The following is a 27,289-nucleotide window of genomic DNA, read 5'->3' on the forward strand; positions in this document are numbered from 1 at the left end:
AGCCTGAGGATGCATTCTCTTTTGGTCAACCTTCCAAAGTTCCCAGGCCAATAGTGGGTGTGGCTAGAGGCAAACGGGGTGGAGCCATGAATGTCAATGTTGCTTTTGTAAAGTAGGCTGTTTTCTGCAAACAGTCAGATATGTCTCTCTATCCCCCACCCAAGCAAACAAGAGCAATATCAGAGTCCAAGGACACATTCCAAGTCAGGCCAAAAGACTTGGGTGCAAAGCAAGGCTTGTGAGGGGTGTGTCCTGAGGGGAGGGTGTGTGTCCAGCAGACAGTTTCAAGGGCCAGACTGAGATGCCTGGAAGGCCGCATATGGCTCCCAGACCAAATGAGATTCCCCAACCCTGAGTGAGAACTAAACTACTACTACTATTAAAATTTGTATACTGCACTTCACCCATAGATCTCAGGGTAGTTCACAACTTAAAAAATACAATGTTCCCCCAGCACACACATTTTTGGATGTATTGTTTGGCTGGAGAACTGCATTGTGAACCTTGGAGAAGTACAAATCTCAACGAATGATTGTGTTTGGGTCTGCTTGTTGCTTTGGAAAGTGTGAATTGGGGAGATTTACTGAGAAGTGCAAAATGATTCAATTTGGTCCCCCATCAATTTGGGTGCTTCTCCTCTCTGCTACACTGACTATGTAACTGTATCTTTGAGGGATGTGGAAAAGGTACAGATGGATCAACAGGGGTGGGAAAGAGAAGAGTAAAAGACAAATAGGAAATAGAAGGAAAGGATAGAATGTCTGGAAGAGGTTCGTGTCAACACAGCTACTGTAAAATCAGGGAAAAAGCAATAAGTTTGACTGTTAGGTGGCCACTTCTGACACCACTGCTGCTTCCTGAGGAAAGAAGGAAATTAATAAAGAGGGTGGGAATTCTGAAACACCTCCAGGCAAGGAGGCACACAAAGAAGGGCCTCAGACGATGGTCACAGGGTCCAGGTTGGTTTGGACAGTCCCACATGGGCTCAGCCACTATCTTTGCATGAAATGACACAGAAAATAGATCCCGGAAAAGGGCCCCAGCTCATCAAGTGAAGCTGACCTGTGGTGGCATCTGTGGAGATGGGGCCGTGACGCTTGCGGCCAGTGAGTCCGTAAAGGTTGAACTTGTATCTGCGGGAAGGAACCAGATTAGGGACGATGGTCTCGCGGAAGGCTCCCTCCACTGGGATTGCCTGAGGTTTGCCCTTGGCATCCTTGTACTGGATCAGGAAAGAGTCAAAGTTCCCCGTGGGGACAGTCCAGGAGAGACGGATGGAATCGCTGGTGGCATCAGAAGCAGAGAGCTCCCCCAGGCTGGGAGGAGTTGGCTGTTCCTGTGATGGTGCTGGAGGAACAGAAAGAAGTAGATGCTGCTGAACAAATGCTCTCTTGGGTGAGCAGTTTAGAGGGTAAAAGAACAGAGGAGGGTGCATATTATAAAAGTTTATAAGAATGTGGGGGAAGTGGTTAGAGAACTTTTCCTCATTGTCGCAAAGGGATAGTCAAATCTGTCATGATCTGTATTTTGTATATTTGCATTTTGATGTTTTGAGTGTTTGTTGTAAACTGCTTTTGGCACAGCTCATTGTAGGGAAGCATTATATACTATAAGTAAACTTAAGCAAGCAATCACTAAAACAATCAGCCTTGCATTACTCAAACTTCCAGTGTTGTTTTAAGTCACGTTTTTCCTGTCAATGTTTCTTCATTCTGACTCCCATGCTGTGGCCACTGGTGCTGTGCAACCTGCCTTCTGTTCTCCTAACTTCCCTGCCCTGACTTCATGAAAATCCAGGACTGTGATGAGGGGCTATCAATTCTCCAATAGGGGCTTCGCTCTGATTTCATGTGAATCCAGAATTTTGATGTGGCACTATAAATCCCACAAAGGGAGCTGTGAAATGATAGCCTGCCATCTTTAGCTATACAGGAAGATGTAATATATGCATTTATATGCAATCTTTAGTATTTTTGTACACATTACTCACCTGGAGAACTGTATTACAGTGGTACCTCGGGTTAAGTACTTAATTAGTTCTGGAGGTCCGTTCTTAACCTGAAACTGTTCTTAACCTGAAGCACCACTTTAGCTAATGGGGCCCCCGTTGCCGCTGCACGATTTCTGTTCATATCCTGAGGTAAAGTTCTTAACCTGAGGTACTATTTCTGGGTTAGCGGAGTCTGTAACCTGAAGCATATGTAACCTGAAGCATATGTAACCCGAGGTACCACTGTACAAGATTTAGGAGAAACATAAATTTCAAAAGACGAATGTGTTTCAGTTTGTGTATAGGTTTGGAAAAAGTGAATTGGGTGGATTTACCAATAAATGCAAAATGTTTAAGTTTTCTCCCCGACCCCTACTCAGAACATACAAAGATTGCTCCTCTCACCCACCCACCACACTGATTGAATAACTGTATCCTGAGAGGAGTCCCTTGGAACGAAGGCCTATGGAATCAATGGGAAAGCAATAAATGTGAGTGTTTGGCAGCCACTTCTGACACCGCTGATGCCCTCTGAGAAAACAAGAGAACTAAAACACATCCAGCCCAAATGACTCTTGCTGCTGACCTGTGGTAGCATCTGTGGAGATGGGGCCAAGGCGTTTACGGCCAGTGAGTCCGTAAAGGTTGAACTTGTATCTGTGGGAAGGATCCAGATTGGGGACGATGGTCTCACGGAAAGCTCCCTCCACTGGAATCGCCTGAGGTTTGCCCTCAGCGTCCTTGTACTGGATCAGAAAAGAGTCAAAGCTCCCCGTGGGGACAGTCCAGGAGAGATGGACGGAATTGCTGGTGGCATCAGAAGCAGAGAGCACTCCCAGGCTGGGAGCAATTGAGGGTTCCTTTGGAGGTGATGCTGGGGAAACAGATAGTAGTAGAGAGAAAAATCATTTGACCTACCAGGGTGGTTCTCAGGAACATAAGAAGCTACCTTATACTGAGTTGGACTATTGGTCCATCTAGTTCAGTAGTATCCAGACTGTCTGCTAGCAGCTCTCCAGGGTTTGAGGCAAGAAACATCTCCTAGCCCTATCTGGAGATGTCGGGGACTGAATCTGGGACCTTCTGCATACAGAGCAGCAGATATACCTCTAAGCTATACCCATGGCCATGTATTATGACTGGCAAAAGGTCTTTAGAACCTCCCCTTGCTGACCTGTGACTGTGTCCATAGAAACTGGACCCAGGCGCTTGCGACCAGAGAGTCCATAAAGGTTAAACTTGTATCTTCGGGAAGGCACAAGGCTGGAGACGGTGACTTCGCGGGAACCTCCATCTACTGGGAGGGCCTGAGGCTTCCCCTCCGCATCCTTGTACTGGACCAGGAAGGAGTCAAAGCTCCCAGTGGGGACAGTCCAGGAGAGACGGACAGAGTCGGTGGTGACGTCTGAGACTGAGAGCTCTCCCAAGCTGGGCTGAGGAGCAGGCGTTGTTGGTAGTGGGGCTGCGAAACAGAGGAGGAAGAGATGAGAATGTACATCCTAACGGATGTGGGAAGGAAGAGATGAGACAGAGGCAGAAGGCCCTCCATATGAACTCTGTGACAGCTGGCTGACCTAGAGATGGGTGTTTCATCTCCAGGTCATGTGTAAACCATGTGACATCTGTCAAATTTAATTAAAAGGCCCTTGGAGAGAAACATCAAAAACAATGATAATAGCTGAAAGAAATTTAATTTTTTTTAGCTACATTGACTTCCACATCTACCAACCCATGCAATATCCTCCAAAGCATCCTGAGATCTGTAGCTTTCTGGAGATACTGTGATTTCCATTCTAAAGGTCCCCTACAACTTCGCAGAACCACAGTTCCCACGGCTCCTTCGTAGCACTGCAATTTGCATGGCTCGTTAGCAGAACGACAGTTCCTGTGTTTCCTTAGTAATGGCTGTGAAATAAGCTTGCTGCTCGTTTAATTTTGTCATGGGCAGACATGCACTGTGAAAAAAATTGCAAAATGAATCCACTGTGCTCGTAGCACCACAGAATGAGATGGCGTTCCAAAGTTTTAGGATTCAGATTGTGGCTCCATCATTTTCTAATCTTGCCATCCCAAAAGGAGAAACAGGACGAAAGCTCTGCCAGTTAGAAAAGACATATACAGTGGTACCTCGGGTTAAGTACTCGTTCTGGAGGTCCGTTCTTAACCTGAAACTGTTCTTAACCTGAAGCACCACTTTAGCTAATGGAGCCTCCCGCTGTTGCCATGCCACTGGAGCACAATTTCTGTTCTTATCCTGAAGCAAAGTTCTTAACCTGAGGTACTATTTCTGGGTTAGCGGTCTGTAACCTGAAGCGTATGTAACCTGAAGCGTATGTAACCCGAGGTACCACTATACGTGTACTGAATGCTTGTGCTAACCTGTGGTGGCATCAGCTGAGACAGGTCCAAGACGCTGGGGCCCAGAGATTCCATAGAGGAAGAATCTGTATCTTTGGGAAGGAACCAAATTTGGAACAATGGCCTCGCGAGAATGTTGGTCTACGGTCAGGGCTTGGTCATTGCCCTCGGGGTCCTTGTACTGGAGAAAGAAGGAGTCAAAGCTGCCAGTGGGGACACTCCATGTGAGACGGACAGAGTTGCTGGTGGCATCTGAGACTAAGAGGTCACCAAGGACAGGTTCTGGTTCAGGCTCAGGTACAGGCTCTTCGTCCCGTGATGCTGTTATGGGGAAGCAAGACGAAATATAATAAAAGGCAGCAGAAGCAGCAGCCCTCAATAGGCCTAGAGACCCACACATAATGTTTCTAAGCCTGCGCTCTCATTCCTGCTTTCCTGGTCATGGCGGGAAAAGCAGCTGAATATCTAGGACTGCGCTATAAGATGCACCTTGAATGTCAGCCCTTGTTCTGGGTGTTTATTTTCGTTTCGCCTGTTGAAAAGACCACAGGAGTGCTTATGTGCATAGGTGGCACCCATCCTTTCATATAATCCAAGGTCACTGGTTTTTAAAAGAGCACTTTCAGCACACAAAACTTTTGCAGGGCTTCGGAGAAGGTGAAAGCATGTTACAGCACAATCCTAAATGAGTCTTACTCGGAATTCAAGGGGGATTACACCCAGATAAATGGGGTAACAGCCACACTTGTCCTCTGATTGTCTAGATGCAAAGGCAGATTGAATTCTGTGTACAGTTGCGTCCTGGGTGAAGCAAAAATGAAACATTACGCCCTGGAAAAGGAAATGGGTTAGAGTGGGGGAAAGATGCCACTTCCTGCAAACACAATACTATAGTTCATGGCAGGCCTTCTGCTGACCTGTGGTGACATCTGCCGTGGCTGGGCCGAGACGTTTGCGACCGGAGATGCCATAGAGATTGAATCTGTATTTGCGGGAAGGAGCCAGGCTAGGGATGGTGACTTCGCGGGAGTCCCCCTCCATGGGCAGCACTTGGGGTCTGCCCTCAGCATCCTTGTACTGGACCAGGAAGGAATCAAATCTCCCAGAGGGGACACTCCAGGAGAGGCGGACAGAACTGCTGGTGATATCTGAGGCGGAGAGTTCTCCCAGGCCGGGTGGAGCTGTCACTTCTCTCTCAGGCTTCTTTTCTGGGGCTGGGACTTTGCCTAGAGAGCAAAGAAGCAAAGATTTTTTTTTTTTTAAGGGAGTGCTGGGACTGAGCTAAGAATGGATCTGCCAGTGTCGATTTTTCTGAGTTTCTCGTTTTTCCTGGTTTCAGTTCAGTTCTCCATATTTCTACATCAACTTGCAAAAAATATATATCAGCATTTCTGTGCATTTCCCCCCTAATATTCACATTGTTGCATGCAATTTTGCACAAGACATACATCGGAGACATTTTGGTAGCAATACACTAACAAGTCTAATAAATTATTATTATTATTATTATTATTATTATTATTATTACTACTACTACTACTTATTTTAAAGCAATCTCCTTGTTATGTACTGAAGTTCTCACCCTGGGCCAGCAGGGGGATACTGTACATAGTTATGCAAATAAGGGATTGAAAGTGACGTTCAGTGATTGGATAGTTTTAGAAAATTGTTACAGTTACATTGTACTGGAGCTCTATATAAGTAGGCTGACTGAACCCTTCAGTTCAGTTCTGTCCTGGCCTGTGAATAAACAAGAACTGTTTGAAGAATCGCTGTGTCGTCTGATATGTTCACCCACAACTTAACACTCCTCAAGGTGTTTTCCATATAAGAAAATTAAAAACAGTTAAATACACAAATACAGCAAATAAATTTAAAACAAGACAAAAACCCTAACAGGACTTGTGGTATAGACCAGGCACGTCCAACAGGTAGATCGTGATCTACTGGTAGATCACTGGACGTCTGCAGTAGATCACTAGTAGATCATTGGCTCCCCCCAAAGAAGCTGAACAACTGTGGCTCCCCTAAAAAAAGCTCAACATTTTACCTCCTGCCTGGAAAAAACTCAACAACTTTGACCCAAACCCCCAAAAAGGGGGTAGATCACTGCCAGTTTTTAACTCTGTGAGTATATTGCAGTCTCTTGGGAGTTGGCCACCCCTGGTATAGACGATTTATCCATCTAGGAAAGGCTGTCAGAACAAAGATGTCTTCAGTTGTTTATGGAAAATGTTGATGGGGCACCTGTCGTATCTCAACACTAATGCTATTCCACTGAAAAAGTGCAGCTGCACTAGAAGCCCTGCTCCGAGTTACTGAGTTCTTGTTGTGATAAATTGCAAGCAATATCCCCTTGAATCATAGAATCATAGAGTTGGAGGGAACCACTAGGATCATCTAGTCCAACCCCCTGTGATGCAGAAATCTTTTGCCCAATGTGGGGCTCAGACCCACGACCCTGAGATTAAGCGTCTCGTGGTCTACCAACTGAGCTATCCCACAGGGCTAAATCAATGCATTTTATATGTTATTCCCATCTTTGTTCACACTTGGCCTAGTATACAATTTTTTTGGACATATGATTCGGAGAACCGCATCACAAAATTCAGAGAAGTGCATATTTTGAAAGATAGTCGTGCTTCAGTTTGTATATATAAGTCAGAATTAGTTGCGTAAAATGTGACGTGAACCTTATTTCTCTCTCCCCCCCCCCCACCATCCATGTTCTGAGCTGTGCTATTTTTTATAATGGTTTATACATTATGTATTTGTGGATATTTATTTTGTGTGTTAATAGAAGTGTAGCAAATAAGACCAAAAGGAGGATGAGCAGAGCTATGCTGAAAGATAACCAGTGCAGTAAAGTTTGTCAGGGCGGGACTAGGAAGAACTGGGCCAGAGCTGTAGAGAAACAGTGATTAAAGCAAAATTTTGTGAAGTTTGCCAACTTATTCAAGAAGAACCAACTCTGGAAAGTTGTGCATGATAGGAACATTATTTTATCTCCTCAGCAAATTTTCCTTATGCTTGGCAGAAAAATCCAATGATATAAGAAAGCAGAACCTCATACCCCAAACCCCATCCTTTCACATGAATCAGACCCTCCAAGTGTCCCTATTTTCCAGGGACAGTCCTGGAGCTACAAAAGCTGTCCTGGTTTCTGATTTGATCCCGGAATGTACCGCTTTCCCTTAGGATGTGCCTAATTTCATCAGAATAATGTTGGAGGGTATGGTAGAATGACCCTATTTTCATTGGAAATGTTGGAGGGTATGGAGTTATCCGCCCCCCGAGCCATCTGAAGGCAGCTCTCCATACAGAAGTTTGTTGAATGTTTAATTATGTTTTTATATACCATATTTTTCGCTCTATAAGACGCACCAGAACGCACCAGACCACAAGACGCACCTAGTTTTTGGAGGAGGAAAACAAGACAAAAATATTCTGAATCTCAGAAGCCAGAACAGCAAGAGGGTTCGCTGCGGAGTGAAACCAGCAATCCCTCTTGCTGTTCTGGCTTCTGGGATAGCTGTGCAGCCTGCATTCGCACCATAACACGCACACACATTTCCCCTTACTTTTTAGGAGGGAAAAAGTGAGTCTTATAGAGCAAAAAATATGGTATGTTGGAAGCTGCCTGGTGTGACTGGGGCAACCCAGTGAGAAGAGTGGGGTAAAATAAATAGTAAAATTGTTGTTATGGAATAGGACACCCCTATTTTCATCGGGAAAATGTTGGAGGGCATGATGAATTTTGTGAGGAGGAAACTGTCTTTAGAGTTTGGATATAAACAGAAAGTTGGAGAGCTGAGCTTAGATGATCATGATGATGATGAAAATTTATTATTTATATGCCGCTCATCCGACTGAGTTGCCCCAGCCACTTTGGGGTGGCTTCCAACAAATTAAAAATATTAAGCACAGTAAAAAACCAAACATTAAAAACTTCCCTATACAGGGCTGCCTTCAGATGTCTTCTAAAAGTCAGATAGTATTTCCTTGACATCTGACACTCCCAGGGCCACAAATGTTGGATTCAGACCACAGGCCTGGCCTGAAAGGGGTTTCTGTTGCCTCAGTGTAATAACTTTGAGTCATAAAAATTCCATTCCTGCCTTTTGGTCAGAGCTTCTTCACAGATACAGCTGTATTCTGCTGCCCACACCCTTGGGCCTAGAAGAGGTACTTTGTCCTCAGCTTACTTTTTCTTTGGCCAAACCATTTTGCCAACTCATCAGCGCCATGTTTACTTGGGAGTAAATCCCACGGAACTCAGTAGGGCTTACTATAGATTAGGCATACATGGGACATGAACAATTTCTCTCTGATTCCTCCCTCCTCCTGGATTTTTTTTTTAAAGCAACACCATGATGGGATAGTTTTTAAACCTTTGGGCCTGCTTTCAAGTAAAACATCTCTGGGCTTTTACAAGACATTTCTATCTGGAAAAGGAAACAAAGAAATCTAAATGCAACTAAAGTCTCCCTGTGCATTCCAGGTTCAAAACCAGGACTGATTGGAATGGCACAGTTTGACTTTGTGTTTTTAACACGCCTGGCTTCTATCACTGTCCTTTTGCGGGAGGCGTACGATTAACACAGCACCTATTGACTAAAATAAGCTTCTTGAGGGAAATGATCCGCCCACCCTGTAAAAATGTGTACTGGTTCTATAAGACTGAGTGGCAACAGAGGAAGCCATTTTGATGGTGGCAGCCATTTTGAATTTCCTGAAATCCAGTAAGCACTCCAAAGCAGGGAATGAAATAGAAACGAAATGTCATTCTCTCTCTCTCTCTCAACGGTTGGATATTCAAGGAGGAAGTGCTTCCTTCCACAGGGCAGAGTTAAACAGTGGCATTTGTTACCACAGTGTGTAGCAGTGGCTGCCAACCTGGACGGTTTTAAAGAGGGGATTAGACAGATTCATGGAAAACAAAAATATCAGGACCTATTTGTAATATTGGCTATATGCTGTCTCTAAAATCAAAAGTGGTACATCTCTGAATGCATAGGTGCCAAACCCCTGGGTGCCTGAGCACCCACAAAATTCCTCATGAATTTGGCTGGGCACCCACAAATTTCAGTGCCAGGGCCATGCATGCTGCATAGCACCCATGGCCTAATCCAGCAGACAAACTCTTACATTCTTAATCCTGTGCTCAGTACCACATATTAGGTGTCTGTGTTTCTGCAGAATTACGGACCTGGATAAAGTTAGGAAGGCCTGGAAATTACATGAGCATTTCAAAAGCAGCAGAGATTCCAGCAGATTAGGCTGCCTTGAATTAATGTTTGCACGTTTTACAAATCTGAGACAGGATGGAATTCAGGCCCCGAATATTACTTCTGAAAATTTAGAAATGTTCATGCTTTCTTTTTTTGGCTTCTGACCGTGAAGATCGGTTTATAAAACTGAAGTATTGTCAATTACTTTGTAGATAATAATATGCCAATTCAAACGCACTTTTAAAAGAAAGAAAAACAGATGGATCCAACGGTCTGCATAACTGGGACCGTTGGAATACGTAATTTGTGGAAGAGAGAAATTTCAGCACAACAATTTATAATGTAATCATCATCAATCTGATGCAACAAAATTGGCAAGGCATGGTTATAATTGTTGGAAAATCTGCCTCATTTGTTTCTGCACAGAAATAACATTGCCTCTGGTGAGTATCTGGCCTTGACTTTTCTTTTTTAAAAGGTATATAAGCAAATGGGACCTGCAATGAAATGTGGTGTGGAGTGTCCCGGCATGGATTATTCTGCAAGGGGCATGGTTAGCTGGTCAGCCAGCCAGCCAGGCATCTACTCCCCTTCTGGAATAATCCATTCCCTTCCCTTTCCTACACACTTTTCTATTTAACCCCTGCCCAATAGTTAGCATTCTATGGATTGTATCCAACTAAATTCTACTCAGAGTAGACTCACTGAAATCAATAAACCTAGATTAGTTATGTTTCTTAACTTCAATGGTTCAACTCTGAGTATAATTAGCATTAGCTACAACCAAAACTGTTCTCGTTGGGCTGTTTTGGAGTTCCTCCATATGTTCCCCCCCCCCTAATAACTTTTTGTGGGGTTACTTCTGCAAACCTTGCCACGTCCCTCTTTTGCATGGACGGCACTGTTTGGGCTGCAAAAGCAATGACACTCATACCTGAAGGGAAGGTTACTGTTTATTTAATTTATAAATTTATAAATTTCAGCCCCTGGTGTTCCCCCTGAAGGAGTCCAGGATAGTGATGGCGACTTATTTTTGCAAGCCAATTTGATTTAGGATTTGCTCGGCCACCCCCCACTCCAAACTCATTTCAACTCTAAAAATCAAGAAGTATGCCAACCAACATTCTGGAGAGACATCGCTCACCTGTAACCATCTCTGTGGAAACAGGGCCATGTCTCTTGCGGCCCACGAGTCCATAAAGACTGAACTTGTACTTCCGGGAAGGCGCTAGGTCATAGATGGTGACCTCCTGGGATCCTCCGTCCACGGGCAGACTCTTCGGCTTGCCCTCAGCATCTTTATACTGGATCAAAAAGGAGTCAAAGGTCCCCGTGGGGATGTCCCAGGACAGGCGGGCAGAGTTCTCTTTGATGTCTGAGACGGAGAGGTGCCCCAAAGTGGGCTTCTCCAGGGCTGGTGCCGGGGCTGAAAAACGAACAAGAGGAGGAGAGGATGATGGCTGCCAAACTCTTAAGAAGGAAAGAAGTAAGCGGATTGGAGAAAATATAATTATCCTAATTCCCAAGTATTTTTATTTAATTTTACCAAGCCTACCCAGAAGAAGTCTATTTTATTTCTGCAGTTTTTAGTTCTTGCTGGTTTTAATACTGTTTCGTGATCCGTGTTCTATCTTACGCAACTAAGTCTAGTGCCACCTAATGACCAAACTGTATAATGGCACTATCCATGAGCCCAGCCAAGAGCAACTTAGCTACAATCCAGTTCCTCCTCTGGACTGAAGAAGTTCATTTCACGGTAAGTTTTCGGTTGCATTCATTAATTCATTGATTTCCAGATTTCTACACCACTATATTTTCAAAAAACTACCCAAGCGGTGTCTATAGGAGCCAGTGATGGCTGCCAGCTTGAATGGCTTTAAAAGAGGATTAGACAAATTCATGGAGGACAAGGCAATAATAATAATGATAATAATGTATGGCTGTCAACTTTTCTATTTTCTTGCGAGGAGTCCTATTTGGAATAAGGGAATTTCCCTTAAAAAAAGGGAAACGTTGACAGCTATGCAATAATGATAATAATGATAATAATGATAATTATTATTATTTATACGCTGCCCATCTGGCTGGGTTTCCCCAGCCACTCTGGGAAGCTATCAACCTCTATCAACAGCTGTTAGCCATGATGACTATGCTCTGCCTCACTTTGCTTCTGAATGCCAGTTACTGGAAATCGAAGGTAGGCAGAGTGCTGTTGTGCTCATATCTCACTTGCAGGCTTCCCACAGGCATCCGGTTGGCCACTATGAGAAGAGGATGGATGCTGGACTTGATGGGCCTTTGGTCTGATTCAGCAGGCTCATCTTATGTTCTTCAGTACACAGATATAGAATGTACAACACAGATCATAACACAGCACCGAAGCATTAATAATGAGAACTGAAAACTGTAGAAATAAAACAGATCAAGGCTGCATGGAAACAAACTGAGAAATGTGCTAAGAGGAAGGCACGCTTGGCAAATCCACACTGTGATCAACTCCTGCCCAGAAACCTATGTCCCCACTGTGGAAGGATGTGTGGGTCCAGAATTGGCCTCCACAGTCACTTACGGACTCATTGTTAAAACCGTGTTTATGGAAGACAATCTTACTCGGCTACGAGTGATCGCCACTGGAGAAGAAGAAGAAGAAGAAGAAGAAGAAGAAGAAGAAGAAGAAGAAGAACCATTGAAAGCACATCATGTCCCCCCAAGAAGCCTGGGGAATGTATAAGGCTGTTGGGAATTATAGCTCTGTGAGGGGTATACTATAGTTCCCAGAATACTGGAGGTGTGGAGATGTGCTTTAAAAGTAGGGTGTGTGTGCAGCCTAATTTGGGAAGGAGTTGGAAGGAAAGGGAGATTAACAATATAACACTGAAAGAACACGGGCACGTTGGGGCTTGATTCACTTTGATGGGAAGAGGATTCCAGGAAACTGGTGCCGCAATGCTAAAAGCAGGTGCTCAAGTCACAGCACACCACTGCAAGGGTGTGTGCGGCACCATCCTTCATCACACACAAGTGATCCCAGGGCAGTTTCCATCATATTAAAAAAATACAAAACCAAAATACCGTATATAAAACATAACTAATTACTGCAGCAGTATAGAGGCTAATCAACATGGCAACTCTTGCTAGGAAACCCTCTAGAATGGTTGTGGGGACCGCCTTCCCTTACGCCTTAGGATTCAGTGTTGCCCGACCCCCATCCCACACCCAGCAAGCAGCTCATGATAAATAACCGCCAACATCTCAGAATCCTGCAGGGTGGAAAGAATTTGGTGTTTATCACACCGGAACGGAGAAGCGGGCTGCTGAACCCCAAAATATGTGTCTGGAAGAAATATGGGAGTTAGTGAGTTACAAAACTTCCTGGTTTGTGTCAGAAATATTATAAGAGGTGTTATGAAGTCGTCTTTGTGCAGGTTCTGAAACAAAGTAAAGGAGGCCTAGAAGAAAGAAAGGTGATCAAATATAGCTGGGTAAATGAGGGTTGTGGCTCGTGCCTAGAGCATCTCTTCTAAATGGAGAAGGTCCTTGGTTCGCTCCCTTGCATGGCTGGGATTGCCCACTGAAACCCTGGCGAGCTGTTGCAAGTCAGTGTAGGCAATACTGAACTAGATGGAGCCATGATCTGACTCTGCATATGGCAGCATCCTCAATTCGGGGAGCCCAGAGCGATGTACCTGTGGATGTCTTTGTAGTTAGAGGCGGATTGTAGCTCCCATCAGGTTTCTCCCCACTTAACTCCAGTTCGTACTCCGTTCTGGGGGTCAAACCCATCACGGTGACGCTTCTCTCTGTCCCCGGTACTCTGATTTCCCCTGGTGGGGCACTGGATTTGGGGTCCCTGTACTGAAGGGAAAAGCTGCGGAAGGAACTGGGTGGGGCCGACCAAGTCACACGGAGACTGTCCGGAGAGATGTCCGTCACAGTCAGGTCCCGCAGTGGCACTTCAGGGCTTTTTGTGGTGAGTCTAGGGAAAGTTTGGGTCTTGGCAGCTGAAGGAGATCCTGGAGCTGAAGAAAGAGAGATGTTGGGTGAGAAAATTGCAACCTCCTCCCCGGCTTTACTCCAACTAGCATACCTCCCCATTCCCTGGGCATGGAATAAGGGGTGAAAGGCATATTGACTACTGTAATGTACTCTATGGCAGTGGGCTGCCCTTGAAGGCTATGTGATGGCTTTAGCTAGTAAAGAATGTGGCAGTCCATATACTTAGGGCATGGGTCACTGATAGCACATCTCAAGAGGGCTCCAGGCCCTGTGCTATTTATTTATTTTATTTAACAAAATATATATACCGCTTTAGGTTTTTTTGTAGGGCTGTGCGTTTTTTGTTTTCTTTTTTTGCAATGAGTGAGAGTATTTACACTAAACTCACCCTCCACTTTCACCCTAGACCTAATTTGCCAAGAAAATTTGAATGAGTATAAATTTTATTAAGAATTACATGCCCAAACATAACTTTGTTTCAATTCTAATCAAGAATGCTGATTTCAGGGGAGAGCAGGGGCCAGTTCATTGGAGAAGTATGCTAGCCAAACCTGTATCAGAGCTCACCCCATCAAGAAGAGGGGGTGAGAGAAGGGTTGTATCCCACAAAATCATCCCTCTAGCACAAAGACTTCCATCTGTGCAATGGGACTCCTTGTCCCTCCCCAATGGGGGCAAATGAGGCACATGCAGAGAGGAAAATAAGTCCCGTTACATGGGCAGAAGTCATTGTGGTACTGGATAGAACCCCAATCATTTCCTCTATGGCTTCTTCACCCAATCAGAGGGAGCACCTGCTTGAAAAAAACCACGCACGCACACCCCACTCAAATATCCCAGTTAATTTCAAGGTGGGCACATAGAGATGCTGAGCAGTGGATGGTGGGAACAGCAGCTGCATGAACTGGTTTGATGGGTGCGTGGTGGAAGCCAACATTGCTGCAAAAGAAAGTGTGTGATTGAGGGAGAAATCTTTCAGCCACACAGAAGCGACATGAAGGCAACAGCTCGGGATGACTGCTTTGCCTGGAGGAAGAATAAAGCAGTTAAACACAAAGGTATCCAGAGACACTCTTGACCAAGGTCAGCACGCGACTGTAGCTGGGAAAAGGGTGCGCAATGGAAGATAAATAAATAAATCACGTGACAGAGACGAAGTAGTGCCAAAACAACATTTCGCAGAAGCATAAAGTTCAGTGGAATTTCAAAATTCAAAAGGTGAAAAATTGTGAAGTTTAATTTTTTTGGGGGGGTCCCCCCTTTTATTTTAAAGAGAGAACTCTTTGGGTCTTCCTAATAAATATTCAAGGCATAACCTTAAACTAAATACTTAAAACTAGATACAATAATCCGCCAGTGTGAGGTTGTGTTTAGAGCACTGGTGATCTAGGGCCGGTTGCTATATTGCAGTCTAACCTACCTAGCAAGGTTGTAGAGAGGATAAAAGGGAGGTTTGGACAAAGCTGGTGTTTTAGACAGAAAAGCAGAATAAAAATGCAATGAATACTTAAATTAAATTCTTCTCAGTCACCCTGTTTTCCTCTCCAAACATCATTTATATTTAGCATCATCCTTGACTGGGATCATCCTAAACCTTTTTGTCAAGAAGTCTATAAATACTCCTTTGTTTGCAAGCAAATTCATAGGAAAGGGGGTGCCCCTCAAGGCCTTGCTGGACTACAACTTGAATCATCCCGCTGGCCAGTGGCCATGCTGTTGGGGCTCATGGGAGTTGGAGTCCAACCACAACTGTTTTTTGTTTGTTTGTTTTGTTTTGTTTTGTTTTTGGGTTTAGATCCCCTCCAAAGGTTATCGTAGTTTGGTTCACAGACATTCAGACAATCTTGTGGCAACACAGACAAGGAGCAAAGGCAAACACAGTGACTCCGAGAAGCAGTGTATAGCACAAAAAAACAGACTGGACAAAATTCGGGGAGCTGCAAGTGATTGCGTTATTTGGCTTCAGGAAGAAGAAGATAATTAGCTGGTGGACACTGTGACATTGGCGTGAAGAACGATACGAGTGAGGAAGTCAAGAAAGCTGTGGATTAGGAAAAAGAGAAAACAATTAGCAGGCCGCTGTCTGAACGACTTTCTGGAGTGGGGAACCTCAGGCCTGTGAGCGGAATGCGGCCCTCTACCCTCCTCAATCCGGCCCTCAGAACTTTCCCCAGGCCACAACCTTTGTCAGTCACGCTCCACCCTCTCCTCAAGTCTTTTCAACTAGCTGGAAGAGGTCCTTGAAATGTAATACAATGCCTCTCGCTTGTTTGGTCTGAGAATGGAGACTTTAAAAAAAAAAAGGTTCCCCACTCCTGTTCTGGAGAATGCGAAAGCAACACATGTCTGGACAGCACACAGATTCAGTTTGGTGGCAACACGGACGAGGCATGTGATTGTATGATTACAGGCAAGAAGGAGATAGCGAACCACCCTGGGAGACGGACGTCCTAGCCATCCTGGTACCTGTGGCGGTTATAAAGGAGTATGACTTAGAGGAACGTCCTTTCAGCACCCCGTGGATTTCCACATGGTAGGTTGTGCCAGGATCCAATCCGGTGATAACTGCTCTGGAGGAATCTCCAGGCACCACTAGCTCCCCTACTTTTCCAGTCCCTGTATTGCGGTAGAGGATGACCACGTTGTCAGAGACCCCTCTCACGCTGTCCAGAGACACCTCAATGCTGCCTGAGGAGCTGCCTACTACCGCCGGCTTGGGGTGGTCTGAGTGGGAGTAGCTGCCTCTCGCAGTTGGGGATTCTGTTTTCTGAAGCAGATCGTCAGTTTCTCTGTCAAGCCGGTCCTTGAAACTGTCTATGACCTCTTCTGGCTTCCGGAGAATTAGATAGATGTATATGTCCCTGGCCACACTCTGTATGGTCCGGTTGCCATGGAGAGGGAAGTTTATGGCGCGGAGGTAGCTCTCCAAACGCTCAAGGAGGGTCCCGTTGTATGGGGAGAGCTTGGTCGAGATGTTCTCTGTCATTTTCTTCATGAAAAGCTCCTTAGCTTTGGCAACGTTGGAAGGGCTACGGCCTGGCTGCGGCCTGTTGCCTGGCTGACCAGCTCCAGGCCCAGAGGAGGAAGAGTCAGGCCTTCGGTGGGAAGAAGAGGGGGGTGGTGTGGAGTACTGGCGGACTGGCTGGCTCGGAGCTGGTGCTGGTGGGATCAAAAATTGAGGCAGTTACAGCAAAGGAGGGGATGAAAGTGAGCTGTGGAGATGGGATGCATGGGAAGTGGTAAATCAATTGCAGAGGTAGATCCCCAATTGGTAAGAAAATACCTGGTTTCCCACCCATCCACCCCTTCTGAAGCAGCCTGCAATGGAGTTGGCACCCCACAGAAGAGACATGCACGCTGCTGACCCCTTCTTGGGAACCTTCCTTCAAGCTCTCACATCAGCTGCAATAAAAGCGGGGCAGTTAGTTTGAGCTCTCCTCAGAAATCACCCTTGTAGCCCTTTCTGTCTGTTGGATCTTCAGAGACCTGTGAGCTGTAAAGAGAAGGGAAGAACAAGGGGCTATGGGAGAGAAAGGGACGCCATCTTCTGACCACTGCAGCTGTTGAAAGGAAATAATGAGAGGGTAATAATACTTGGATAGAAAAGACGTGGGGAAAAGATTATGGTGAAAGATGAGAGGCACTGAATGTGGGCAGTTTCATATTCATCTTGCAGTTATCCTTTGGCATGCAGTTTCCTACTGGTATGCTGTTTCCAGGACACCCTCCACACCCCGATTCCCCTTAAAAAGTCCACCTTCTCACTGCCGCCATTGCTCGCTGTGGCTGTCCTCCTTGCTCACTGTTCTTGCCACCTGCCTGCCTGTGAGGTTGAGACCCAACGAGCAAGCAGGCATTGGCAGCCTTTGCCCCCCAGGGATGGCTGTTGGGACTGGTGCCCTTTGGGTCTAGTGGGGTGGAAGACAGGGAAGCCCAACAGTAGGCGGAGCCATAGCCAATGACAGGCAAGAGCCAGAGCCAATGACAGGTGGAGCCAACTAGTCCTAGCTTTGCCTCCATCCTCCTTTCTGCTGAGCTGAGTTTTTCAAGGGGCATTGCTGGGCTTAAAGGAGAAGGAAGGTGACAGCCAGGGCTTACCCCCTGGACTGGTTTTAAGAAAGAAGGTGGGCAGTTGAGCACTGGCTGAGGGCAGAATGAGGTTGGTGGGGTGGTAGCTCAGTTGCCCTAAATTGGTGGGATGGTGCCTCAATTGCTGAGCCTCCTTTTCACCACCATTGTTGTCTAGGCTGGAGACAGATGAACATGCAGACCTTGTCCGTGTGGTGTTCTCCTCCGGCTGCTGCTGTCCCGCACTTTCTCCCCCCTAAACCCAGAGATTCCTCATGCTTTGAAAATCCAAACAGGAGAGCTGCATCGATCGCATAGGGAATCTCCAAATTTAGGGAGGAGAAAATGGGGGACAGAAGAAGTTGGAGGAGAACGACGTGGGGGAATCAAAGGAGACACAAGAAGTTCACAGTATGCTAAGGTAAGCTAAGGTATGAGCAGGTCCCTAGTCCTAGCAAGGAGTTAGGAAGTAACAATGGAGAATCGCTGGGCCTAGGGATACATTTGTTGAGTTTTGTTATGACCATTTCTTTCATTTCACCATGAGGTTTTAGTCGTTTATCAAAATTGGGAGAATTGTAGATTTCGAAAGATAGCTGAGTTTCAGTTCATGCACTTATTTCAGAAAGCTGAGAATGTCAGCTTCACATTTTAATACAAACCTGCCTCCTTTGCCCATCCTGAACCATCCTTCTCCCTTAATCTCTTGCCACGTGGCATAACCTGTGGCCCCATAAGCTAGCCTCACATGTGGATTGATTTGCATGTTAGGGAAGCAGATGGCATGGACTATGAAACCCAGCCCCGTTTCTCTATCAGTTTTGTACTACAGGTATCAAGCACTTAGTGATTGGCATCCCATTAGGTTGCAGAACTGAAAACAGGAGTGCTAGTGGGTCAATCGGAAGAGCGCTCTGCTTCCCTTTGCCTTTGCTGCGTTCTGGATCGCAAACTGTTTTGGGAAGTGTGGATTAGGTAGGTCTGCCTTTCGGTACAAATTGAATCTCTCCCGCATCCCCAGCTAAGACAAGGGGCAACGCTAGCTCCCAGCTGTCACTCCCGGGGCCCTACCAGTTGTGCTGACGATGATGCTGGTGGCTCGGCTGTTCTCGCCACTCTGGCGGGCAAACATGGTGATGCGGTATCGGGTGCTGCTCTCCAGCTCGTCCAGGGTGACGCTTTCAGGCGCTGCAGGCAGTTCCACACGCTTCACGGCCTGGGCGGGCCGAGAGGGAACCAGAGGCACGTAGCTCAGGATGTAGCTGTCAGGGCGAGAGGCTGGCGGTTCCCACTCCAAGGTCATGGAGTTTTCTGTCACCTGCGACGACTGCAGGCCACGCGGAGGAGCTACTCCTGGAAGGGGGGAGAGATGTACATAGCACACAAGGCACTGAAATGAGACAGGAGGACACTTAGAGGCAGCAGGAACTTGTACGGAATGAAAGGGAGGGAGCGGAGGCAGAGCACTTTAAAACTGAGGCCAAAACCTTGATTTGTTGACACAAGGTGTAACAGGAAGTACAGGTGTTTAGTTCTATTCCAATCTTAAAAATGGACAGCATAATGCTGGTGGTCAACAGAAGAGGTTTAAAGACTGTCTCAAGGCAAATCTTAAAAAAATGCAGTATAAACACCAACAATTGAGAATCACTGGCCTATGAGCGCTCCAATTGGAGAACAGCCTTTACCAAAGGTGTCATGGACTTTGAAGATGCTCAAACTTAGGACGAAAGGGGGAAACGTGCTAAGAGGAAGACATATTTGGCAAACCCTCACCATGATCAACTCCTACCCGGAAACCAATGTCCCCACTGTGGAAGGAAGTGTGGATCCAGAATTGGCCTCCACAGTCACTAACGGTCTCACTGTTAAAACCGTGTTCATGGAAGACAATCTTACTCAGCTACGAGTGATCGCCAAAGAAGAAAAAAGAAGAAGTGCAGTTAAGGATATGATATGCAGGGGAAGGTGGTATAAGAATGTAAGAAAAGCTCTGCAGCTGCATCAGGCCAAGGGCCCATCATGCTCTGGCATCATGTTGCAGTGCCAAAAGTAATCCTGAAAGCAGGACCAGCACTTCTCTCGACACTGGAGATTCGGAGGCTGTTACAGTGGAGGCAGGACATAGCCATTGTGGTTAGCAGCCACAGAGGCCATTTTAGGATAGCGCAACCAGTTTGGCTGCACTGGGCGCCACGCTGCAGGGGGCGCCACAACAATGCTGCAAAATGGAGCATGAGAGGCAGCAGGGGCGAATTTGGACACCACACAGGGCACCGCTGACATGTGACAGCCCAAAGTCCGCCACCGGTAGCCACTTGGAGCCTTTACCCTCCATGAATTAGCCTGCTTTCGCACACCAGTGCATCCTGTTTCCAAACGTTCCACTATCTGCTAATTTCTGCAGCTTAGCTTTGTTGTAGCTTAGCTTTCACACAATGAAAAGGCCACTTCCAGAAGTGTAGAAGAATGTTGTGGGTGATTTTGGGTGTCCCTGCCTCTCTGCCTATGGATAAAAGGGGAAGAGGGAGAACTGGAGGAAAGGTGGGTTATAAGGTGGTGCAGTGCATTTGGTCAGTGCCTCTGGCTGTTAACCGGAAGGTTGCTGGTTTGAGCCCACCCTGGGAAGGCTGCGGGCAAAAAGATTCCTGCGTTGCAGGGAGTTGGGCTAGGTGACCCTCAAGATCCCTTCCAACTACAGTTCTATGATTCTATGATCATTGTTATCACTGCCCCACAGAGAGTAATTTAGACTGGAGATGGGCACTCCTAAAGCTGAACTGGGAACAGGCCACAAGGGTGGAGATGGACAAAAGAGAGAATAATAATAATAATAATAATAATAATAATAATAATAATTTATTATTTATACCCCACCCATTTGGCTGAGTTTCCCCAGCCACTCTGGGCAGCTCCCAATCAAGTGTTAAAAAGAGAAACACATTGCTCCAGGCTACATACGTGTACGCACGGTCTGGGTGACGGGGGGTCCGTAGCGCTGCCCCTTTTCTGCCCGGACAGTGACAGTGTATTCCTCTCCCGGTGTCAGCCCTCTGCGTTCGAAACCTGTCTCCGTGCCAGACAGACGTACTGATTCACCTGCCTGCTGATCCCGCTGCACATCAGAGGAGAAAGGTGCTGAGTAACTTTTCGGCACCAGAAGGAAACACCCAAAAACGCACCGCTGGGCAGTGCCCAGTTGTGTTGATACACACACGCAGCCCGGTCTGATTAAAGCTTTCTGAGTTGGCTGCCACCGCCACATCGAGCGGTAGCGAATGTCATATTTCAGCCACGCACAGTGTGTAGAAGTCCTTTCTGTCGCTCCTGAATCTCTCACAACCTGGGTTCACTGGATGACGTTCTAGTGTTAAGAGAGACCTCAACACCAGCCCAAGATATTATGCTGCTTGAGACAAAATGGTGCGCCCCTAGCCCACTTACAGAAAACAGCCGGAGGGGCAACTGGATCTTAATTTAGCACGAATCATAGGGCAACACCCTCCACCACAACTGAGGGCAGCAAGCTAGCTGAGTTGCCACAGTGCGAGCTGCATAGCGCAACCAGCTCCGCCCTCCAACATCTCACTGGCGCCCCCCTCAGCATCTGCCTCATGAAGTGGCTGTCTCACTCTAGCTAATGTTAGGGCCGGCCCTGATATACCTCTATTCCCTCTCCCCCCATACACCATTCACAATTTTTCTAGCCAAATGAATGAAGCCCCCTGCTCAAAGACCCACCCTTACAATCTCCCCCTGTAGCCTTATTGGAGTTCACCGATTGGGTCTGCGTTGCTCCGGGACAGGAAGAAGGAAGTCAAATGACACCGAGGTTGGTTCAAAGAAAGAGTTTAATCTGCTCTCCGGATAGCAGAAGGCACTTGCGTGGTGAGTCCACAGCAAGTCCAAAGAAATGAGAAGTTTCATGCAGTATATATATCCTCCAGGCACCCTCTCCCTCCTTCCCCAGGAATCCAACCACGTCAGCCTATGTATGCAGGTGGACATCACATATGTTCTTGCTCTGGTATTCTTAACCATAAAAGGGTATTCCTTCCTGTACTTCTGACCATAAAAGGATCTTCCTCTTCCTACTCTTATCTTGGAGGAAGAGGTCATCATCTCCGAGAACACGCTCTGGCGTTGTTCTCGGACTTAGGACTGTGCGTCTTTTGTGGTCAGGACATAAGGCACAGAGTGTCATCCCTGTTCCACTAGAACAGCCAAGGTCATCCTTGCCTTCACAAACTGATAAAGGAGAGGGCTCTGAGCACTTGTTTATACATTGACTCAGAGCTCAAGTTAATGGATTTTAGCTAAGGAAAAATAGGGATTTTGGTGCAGTTTCAAACTGCCTGCACAGTCAGTTTTGGGTTTGGGAAACCCATTCCTTCACCCCCTTCCCTGCTTTCTGTGGAAGCACATTGTCCCAAAGAGTGGTTGCTTACTGTGGGCTTCACGTGAATTTCATACGCATCCACAGATACTTCCGGGCGGTTCCACTCCAAGCGGAAGGACGTCTCATCTCGATTTTTCACATGGATGCCAATGGATGGAATCTCTGTTCATGTCAAGAGCAAGAGGAGGGTGGTGGAGAGGCAGAAAAGAGTCGAAAACCAAATTTAATCCCAGCCTTCTTTTAACACTCACCCTCCCCAGCGTGTCCCCCAAAAGCGCATTGATCTGAACCTCAGCAAGATAAAAGCTCTGATGCCTAGGGTGGCTAGAACTTGCATGCCATTTGCATATGCAATTATACAGTATATGTATAGATGCAAATTTAGGGGGGGAAATAAAAATGGAAATACAATACATCACACCACAGCAGGAAAGACTGTGATCAGGTGACCAGAGTGCCTGACTATGATAATTAAGATGATTTTATTCATGAATTATGTTCCCCTCAAGGTGATTTATGTACACGTGATTAAAAAACATTGTTTTAAAAACAAAACAACAAAAACCTCAAGACAGATTTAAAAACCAATATAAAATTTATAACAACAACAACAACAACAACAATAATAATTGCTCGTGCTTCACCCCAATATCCCAGGGCGGGTCACAGCAATTTAAAATGAAACATTAAAAGCAGGTTTTTAAAAAAAATATGAATGTAAATGTAATGATTTTTTTTATAAAAAATGTATAATTATTAAAAAATTGCAATCACCAAAAATAGCGTGGATGAACACCTAAACGAAATAAAAATGAGCACTAAATCAGAGACCTTTTCATACCGGATGTAAAAGCTTGTTCGGTATGCTGCCTACTATTGATGAACAAGATAACTATTCCCTTATGAAAAACAAAGGCTTCCTCTCACTTACATGGTTGGCAAGCATCAGGGTTTGACCTGAAGTGCCTGAGGAACTTGCAAAATAGCCTGAGGGCAAGAGAAGCTAACCCAACACCCTGAGCTACTTGGCCGCAGCGATTTCATCTTGAGGTGTTTCCTACCTACCTATAGAACAGTCTTCTCCTGAATAACCATCATGGCAGAGGCACACTCCGTTCTGGCACTCCCCGCGGCTGCTGCAGTCCTCCGGACATGCCAGTTGCCCGCAGTCCGGCCCGGTATACCCCTTGTGGCAGGCGCACACGGCTCCTTTCAGGCAGCGGCCTCTCTGGTTGCAGTCGTTGGGGCAGGCCTTGGTTCCACAGGCTGGGCCCGTGAAGCCGGGCTCACAGACGCACCGCCCGTTGTGGCACTCTCCCCGCCGGTTGCAGTTGCTGGGGCAGGCCCGGCTCCCGCAGTCGGGCCCGGAATAGCCGGGGTCGCACACGCACTGCCCGTCCACACATCGGCCGTGACCTTGGCAGTCCTGCGGGCAGGCCGGGTCGGCACAGGAAGGTCCAACGTAGCCAGGGAAGCAGGTGCAGCGCCCATCCACACAGCGCCCTTGGTCGTTGCAGTCGTCTGGGCAGGAAGGCGGCTCCTCGCAGCGGGCACCGGAGTAGCCGGGGCGGCACTGGCAGCGCCCGTTTGTGCACTTGCCACGCTGGGGGCCGCCACAGCCACCTGGGCAGGTTGGCTCGGCACAGGTGGGGCCACTCCAGCCTGCCTCACATTCGCACAGGCAGCGGGAGAGGTCGAAGGAACCATGGTTCGAGCACAAGGTGCGAGTGTCCGTCTGGCCTAGGTGAGGGGCGAGAGAAAGTAGGGAAGGGAAGAAGGAGGTCAGGGATTGAAAGCCAGGCCACACCTAAACATCTTGTGGGTTTATTTATTTGCACATACAGTTTGAACCATACCTTGGTTCGCAAATGGAATCCGTTCCAGAAGTCTGTTTGACTTCTGAAAATGTTCGAAACCAAGGTGTAGCTTCCGATTGGCTGTAGGAGCTTTCCACACTCAATCAGAAGCGACGTAAGCTGCGTCGGACGTTTCGGTTCCAAAGAACGTTTGCAGACCGGAACACTTATTTCCGGGTTTGCAGCATTCGGGAGCCAAAATGTTTGAGTCATAAGGCGTTCGAGAACCAAGGTACGACTGTATTGCCTATATATCACGCCTGTCAGGGCGAGCCATCAGTAAATCACAATGTGCAAGTTGGAGTCAACTCTTTATTAGCAAGAACACAGGATAGAAACAGGAGGGTCAGTCCTAATGAGCACAGCAGCTCATCTCCAGTAGGCCTTGCCCCTACGAAGCAGTTGCTAAGACTGAAGGTTCCTGCCTCCTCACAGCTGCCCAAGTCCCATCATCTCCAGGGTTTTTCCCCAAGCAATCAGAGACTGCACTTGTGTGAAGCCAACCTCTCCTCTGCCCTTTTCATGCCTCTTCTGGTTCTGGAAGACCAGAGGGGAGGAGAGCTTGTCGCAGCAGGAGTGGGAGACACCACTGTGACTCTTTACCAGCCTGACTCATCTATGCTTCTTGACCTCCCTCCTGCTTCAACTTCTGCCTCTCATTCTGGACATTGCCACAGAGCCTCCCAGCTCACCAAACCCTGTTACATCTTCAGCTTCTGACACCTCCTCCTCCCAGTCTTCTCCCTCTGACCACTCATCAGTGTCCCACCACCACTCCCCGGGCTCTGAGTCTTCTTCCCTTGGAAGAAACTGTAGTGGTTCTCTCCCACCCGCATTTCATCCCCACAAGAACCCGGTGGGGTAGGTTTCCTTGTGCCCCAGGGGGGTCACTTCTGTGCTGTATACCCTCTCCAAGGCCTTACCTGTACTAGCCTGGGAACTGCTGGTCGCAGGGCAGCAGCCTCCCCCAGCCTGGCAGGTGTCCCGCAGTGACCGCACTTCGTTCTCTAGTGCCTGCAGCCGTCTCAAGAGGTCCTGGGTGTCCTCGGTGCCAGGTGGGCACCCACAGGACTGCTGGGGCAGGTTGATGCGGTGAGTGAAGACCACATGCTCCTGGTCTGGCCCTTCCAGCGTGTGCTCGTACAGGCCCCCTCCCCTGGAGGAGCCAGGAGGGCCCAGCGCCTCTTGGGGTGCAGAGGAGGCTCCCTCATCCTCGGTGCCATCTCCCTTCAGCTTTATCGTGTAGATATGAGAGAAAACGGTAGCGTTGGAAGGGATGACCCGGTGGGGCACATGCGCCTCCCAAGAGGTCCCCAGCCAGAAGAGGAACAGAAGAAAAGGCATGGGTCTTGGTTGTCTCCCCATGCTCTGGACCTGTGAGGGAAATGGCAACAAAAAAAGATGGATGGATGAGGGCCGACAAAATGGACCTGAAGGTGCATTCGGTTGTGTGGAATATTGCATCTGTTTTCCTATTACTATGGAAGTACTTCTGTCCTATTTTCTAATATTCCTTTCACACTCTGTCAGAGAGCTAGCCAGCAATAAATCACAGAGAGTATGTGATGCTAACTCTTTGTTAGGAGAAACAAGGCCTGCTCACAGTTGCCTGGCCTAATGAGCACAGCAATTTTTCTCAGTAGTTTTTGTCCCTATGAGGCAGTTGTGGAGGCTGAAGATCTCCTCCTTCCCACAGTTCCATAAGTCTGTTCCTCCCAGGTCTATACCAAGCAATCTGAGACTATGCCAGCACACCTGTCTCTGCTTCTAAATGGCCTCGGCCCAATATACCTGAAGGAGTGTCTCCACCCCTATTGTTCAGTCTGGACACTGAGGTCCAGCTCTGAGGGCCTTCTGGTGGTTCCCTCACTGCAAGAAGTGAGGTTACTGGGAAGCAGACAGAGGGCCTTCTCAGTAGTGGCGCCCGCCCTGTGGAACGCCCTCCCTTCAGGTGTCAAGGAAATAAACAACTGTCTGACTTTTAGAAGACATCTGAAGGCAACCCTGTATAGGGGAGTTTTTAATATTTGATGTTTTATTGTGTTTTTAATATTCTGTTGGGAGCCGCCCAGAGGGGTGGGGTATAAATAAATAAATTATTATTTTTATTACAAAGAACCGTATGCCACTCCAAAATCTGCCATCCTGTCACTGTCATGGCCACTGGTTTAGAGCTGGTGGGAATTTTAGAACAGCATACCTTTCTGGTGGACCGAAGGTATTCTCAATCCCTGTTCTGCATGATTTGGACAGTTCTGCATTTAGCTGCATGCAATGGCCACTCCCATGTCTACTCTGGCGAGAGGCGTCTGATAAGGTCAACTGCTCCCTACAAAGGTTGATGCCATAATTTTTTTCTGCCTCCACTGTTTCTGGGAATAACAGATAGGCAGAGAGCTGTTGGCTCATGTCCATCTTGTGTCTAGTTGGCTATGGTGAGAACAGGATGCTGTAATAGATTTAGGGATTGCCAACTTTAATAAAATATTTGGGGGCCCAGGTAAGGTCTCCCCCCTCATGGGCACACCCATACCATTTGAATGCCAATGCCCATCAACATTGGGGGCCCCTAATTTTATTGGAGGGACCAAGGGGACCTCGGCCCCTAGAGGTTGACTCCTATGACTAGATGGGCTGAGAGAGAGTGGCTTGCTTAAGACCACCGGGTCCGTTTATGATTGAGGCGAAATTTGAACGATGAACCTCCTGATTCACTGCTCAACTTCTTGGCTGCCCGCTACACCGCATCAGCTTTCATGTAATAGCCAAGAGGGGGGATGGTGCTTTTGGCCAAAGCTACGTTAGGAAAACATAATTGTCTGACAATGGGTTACCCACAGTTCAAAATATGTGTTTGTTGAAGGTTCATTCTTTATTGGCTAGTCTTCAGCCAAAGCTCTCAGGGTGGCTTAGGAAGATTAAAAACAAAATTAAATCAGCAAACAGCAGATTTGATAGAAGCTCCAACCTTGAAACATTCAGCATAAAATGTTCCTTGGTAGCCACAGTGTGTGAAAGGGAAATGGGTGCGCAATGAATGACGCAGGACTGCTTAGTAGGGGAAAGGACGGAGCTCAGGGGTAGGGCATCCGATCTGCATGCAGAAGGTTCCATCTCTAGGCAGGGCTGGGTTTCCGCCTGAAACCCTGGAGACTCACTGCCAGTCAGTGTAGACAATACTGAGCTAGATGGACCAGTGGCTCTGACTCAGTATAAGGCAGTTTCCTGTGTTCCTGTGCCATAACTATCCCTCTCTGAGCACTTATTCAGACTTCCGCTTATCATACTGCTTTCCCCAGGGGGAAACCACTCTTTAGTGCTCCGTCGGAGTAAATGGTGATGCAGGTTTTCTCCCTAGAGGCATTTGCTCCAGTTTAGCACTAAAGAGCAG

General features: G+C 47.0%; 1 protein-coding gene and 1 long non-coding RNA gene across 12 annotated transcripts in view; one reads left to right on the forward strand and one right to left on the reverse strand.

The window, feature by feature from the left end:
• The window catches only part of TNXB (tenascin XB), a 124,729-nt gene that overhangs the window by 53,383 nt on the left and 44,057 nt on the right, over nt 1-27,289 (reverse strand). For 9 of the 11 annotated variants that reach the window (XM_080991531.1, XM_080991530.1, XM_080991533.1 and 6 more), the window contains exons 2-14: nt 24,822-25,272; nt 23,108-23,782; nt 22,092-22,204; nt 20,605-20,758; nt 18,715-18,996; nt 16,042-16,734; nt 13,266-13,598; nt 10,724-11,005; nt 5,266-5,574; nt 4,370-4,669; nt 3,165-3,452; nt 2,577-2,864; nt 1,063-1,347 (exon numbers count right to left, since the gene is read on the reverse strand). In XM_080991531.1, the coding sequence (XP_080847657.1) occupies nt 1,063-1,347; nt 2,577-2,864; nt 3,165-3,452; nt 4,370-4,669; nt 5,266-5,574; nt 10,724-11,005; nt 13,266-13,598; nt 16,042-16,734; nt 18,715-18,996; nt 20,605-20,758; nt 22,092-22,204; nt 23,108-23,782; nt 24,822-25,272 (4,453 nt within the window). The remainder of the gene's footprint in view (nt 1-1,062; nt 1,348-2,576; nt 2,865-3,164; nt 3,453-4,369; nt 4,670-5,265; nt 5,575-10,723; nt 11,006-13,265; nt 13,599-16,041; nt 16,735-18,714; nt 18,997-20,604; nt 20,759-22,091; nt 22,205-23,107; nt 23,783-24,821; nt 25,273-27,289) is intronic. The other 2 variants (XM_080991534.1, XM_080991536.1) reach the window with 2 other exon arrangements.
• LOC308470245 lies at nt 8,057-10,692 on the forward strand. Its single transcript, XR_013982297.1, has 3 exons — nt 8,057-8,533; nt 9,792-10,022; nt 10,563-10,692. It is a non-coding gene; the product is annotated as an uncharacterized lncRNA (long non-coding RNA).

Source organism: Podarcis pityusensis (assembly GCF_964106645.2).
Source record: "Podarcis pityusensis genome assembly, chromosome: 2".
NCBI classification, from domain to species: domain Eukaryota; kingdom Metazoa; phylum Chordata; class Lepidosauria; order Squamata; family Lacertidae; genus Podarcis; species Podarcis pityusensis.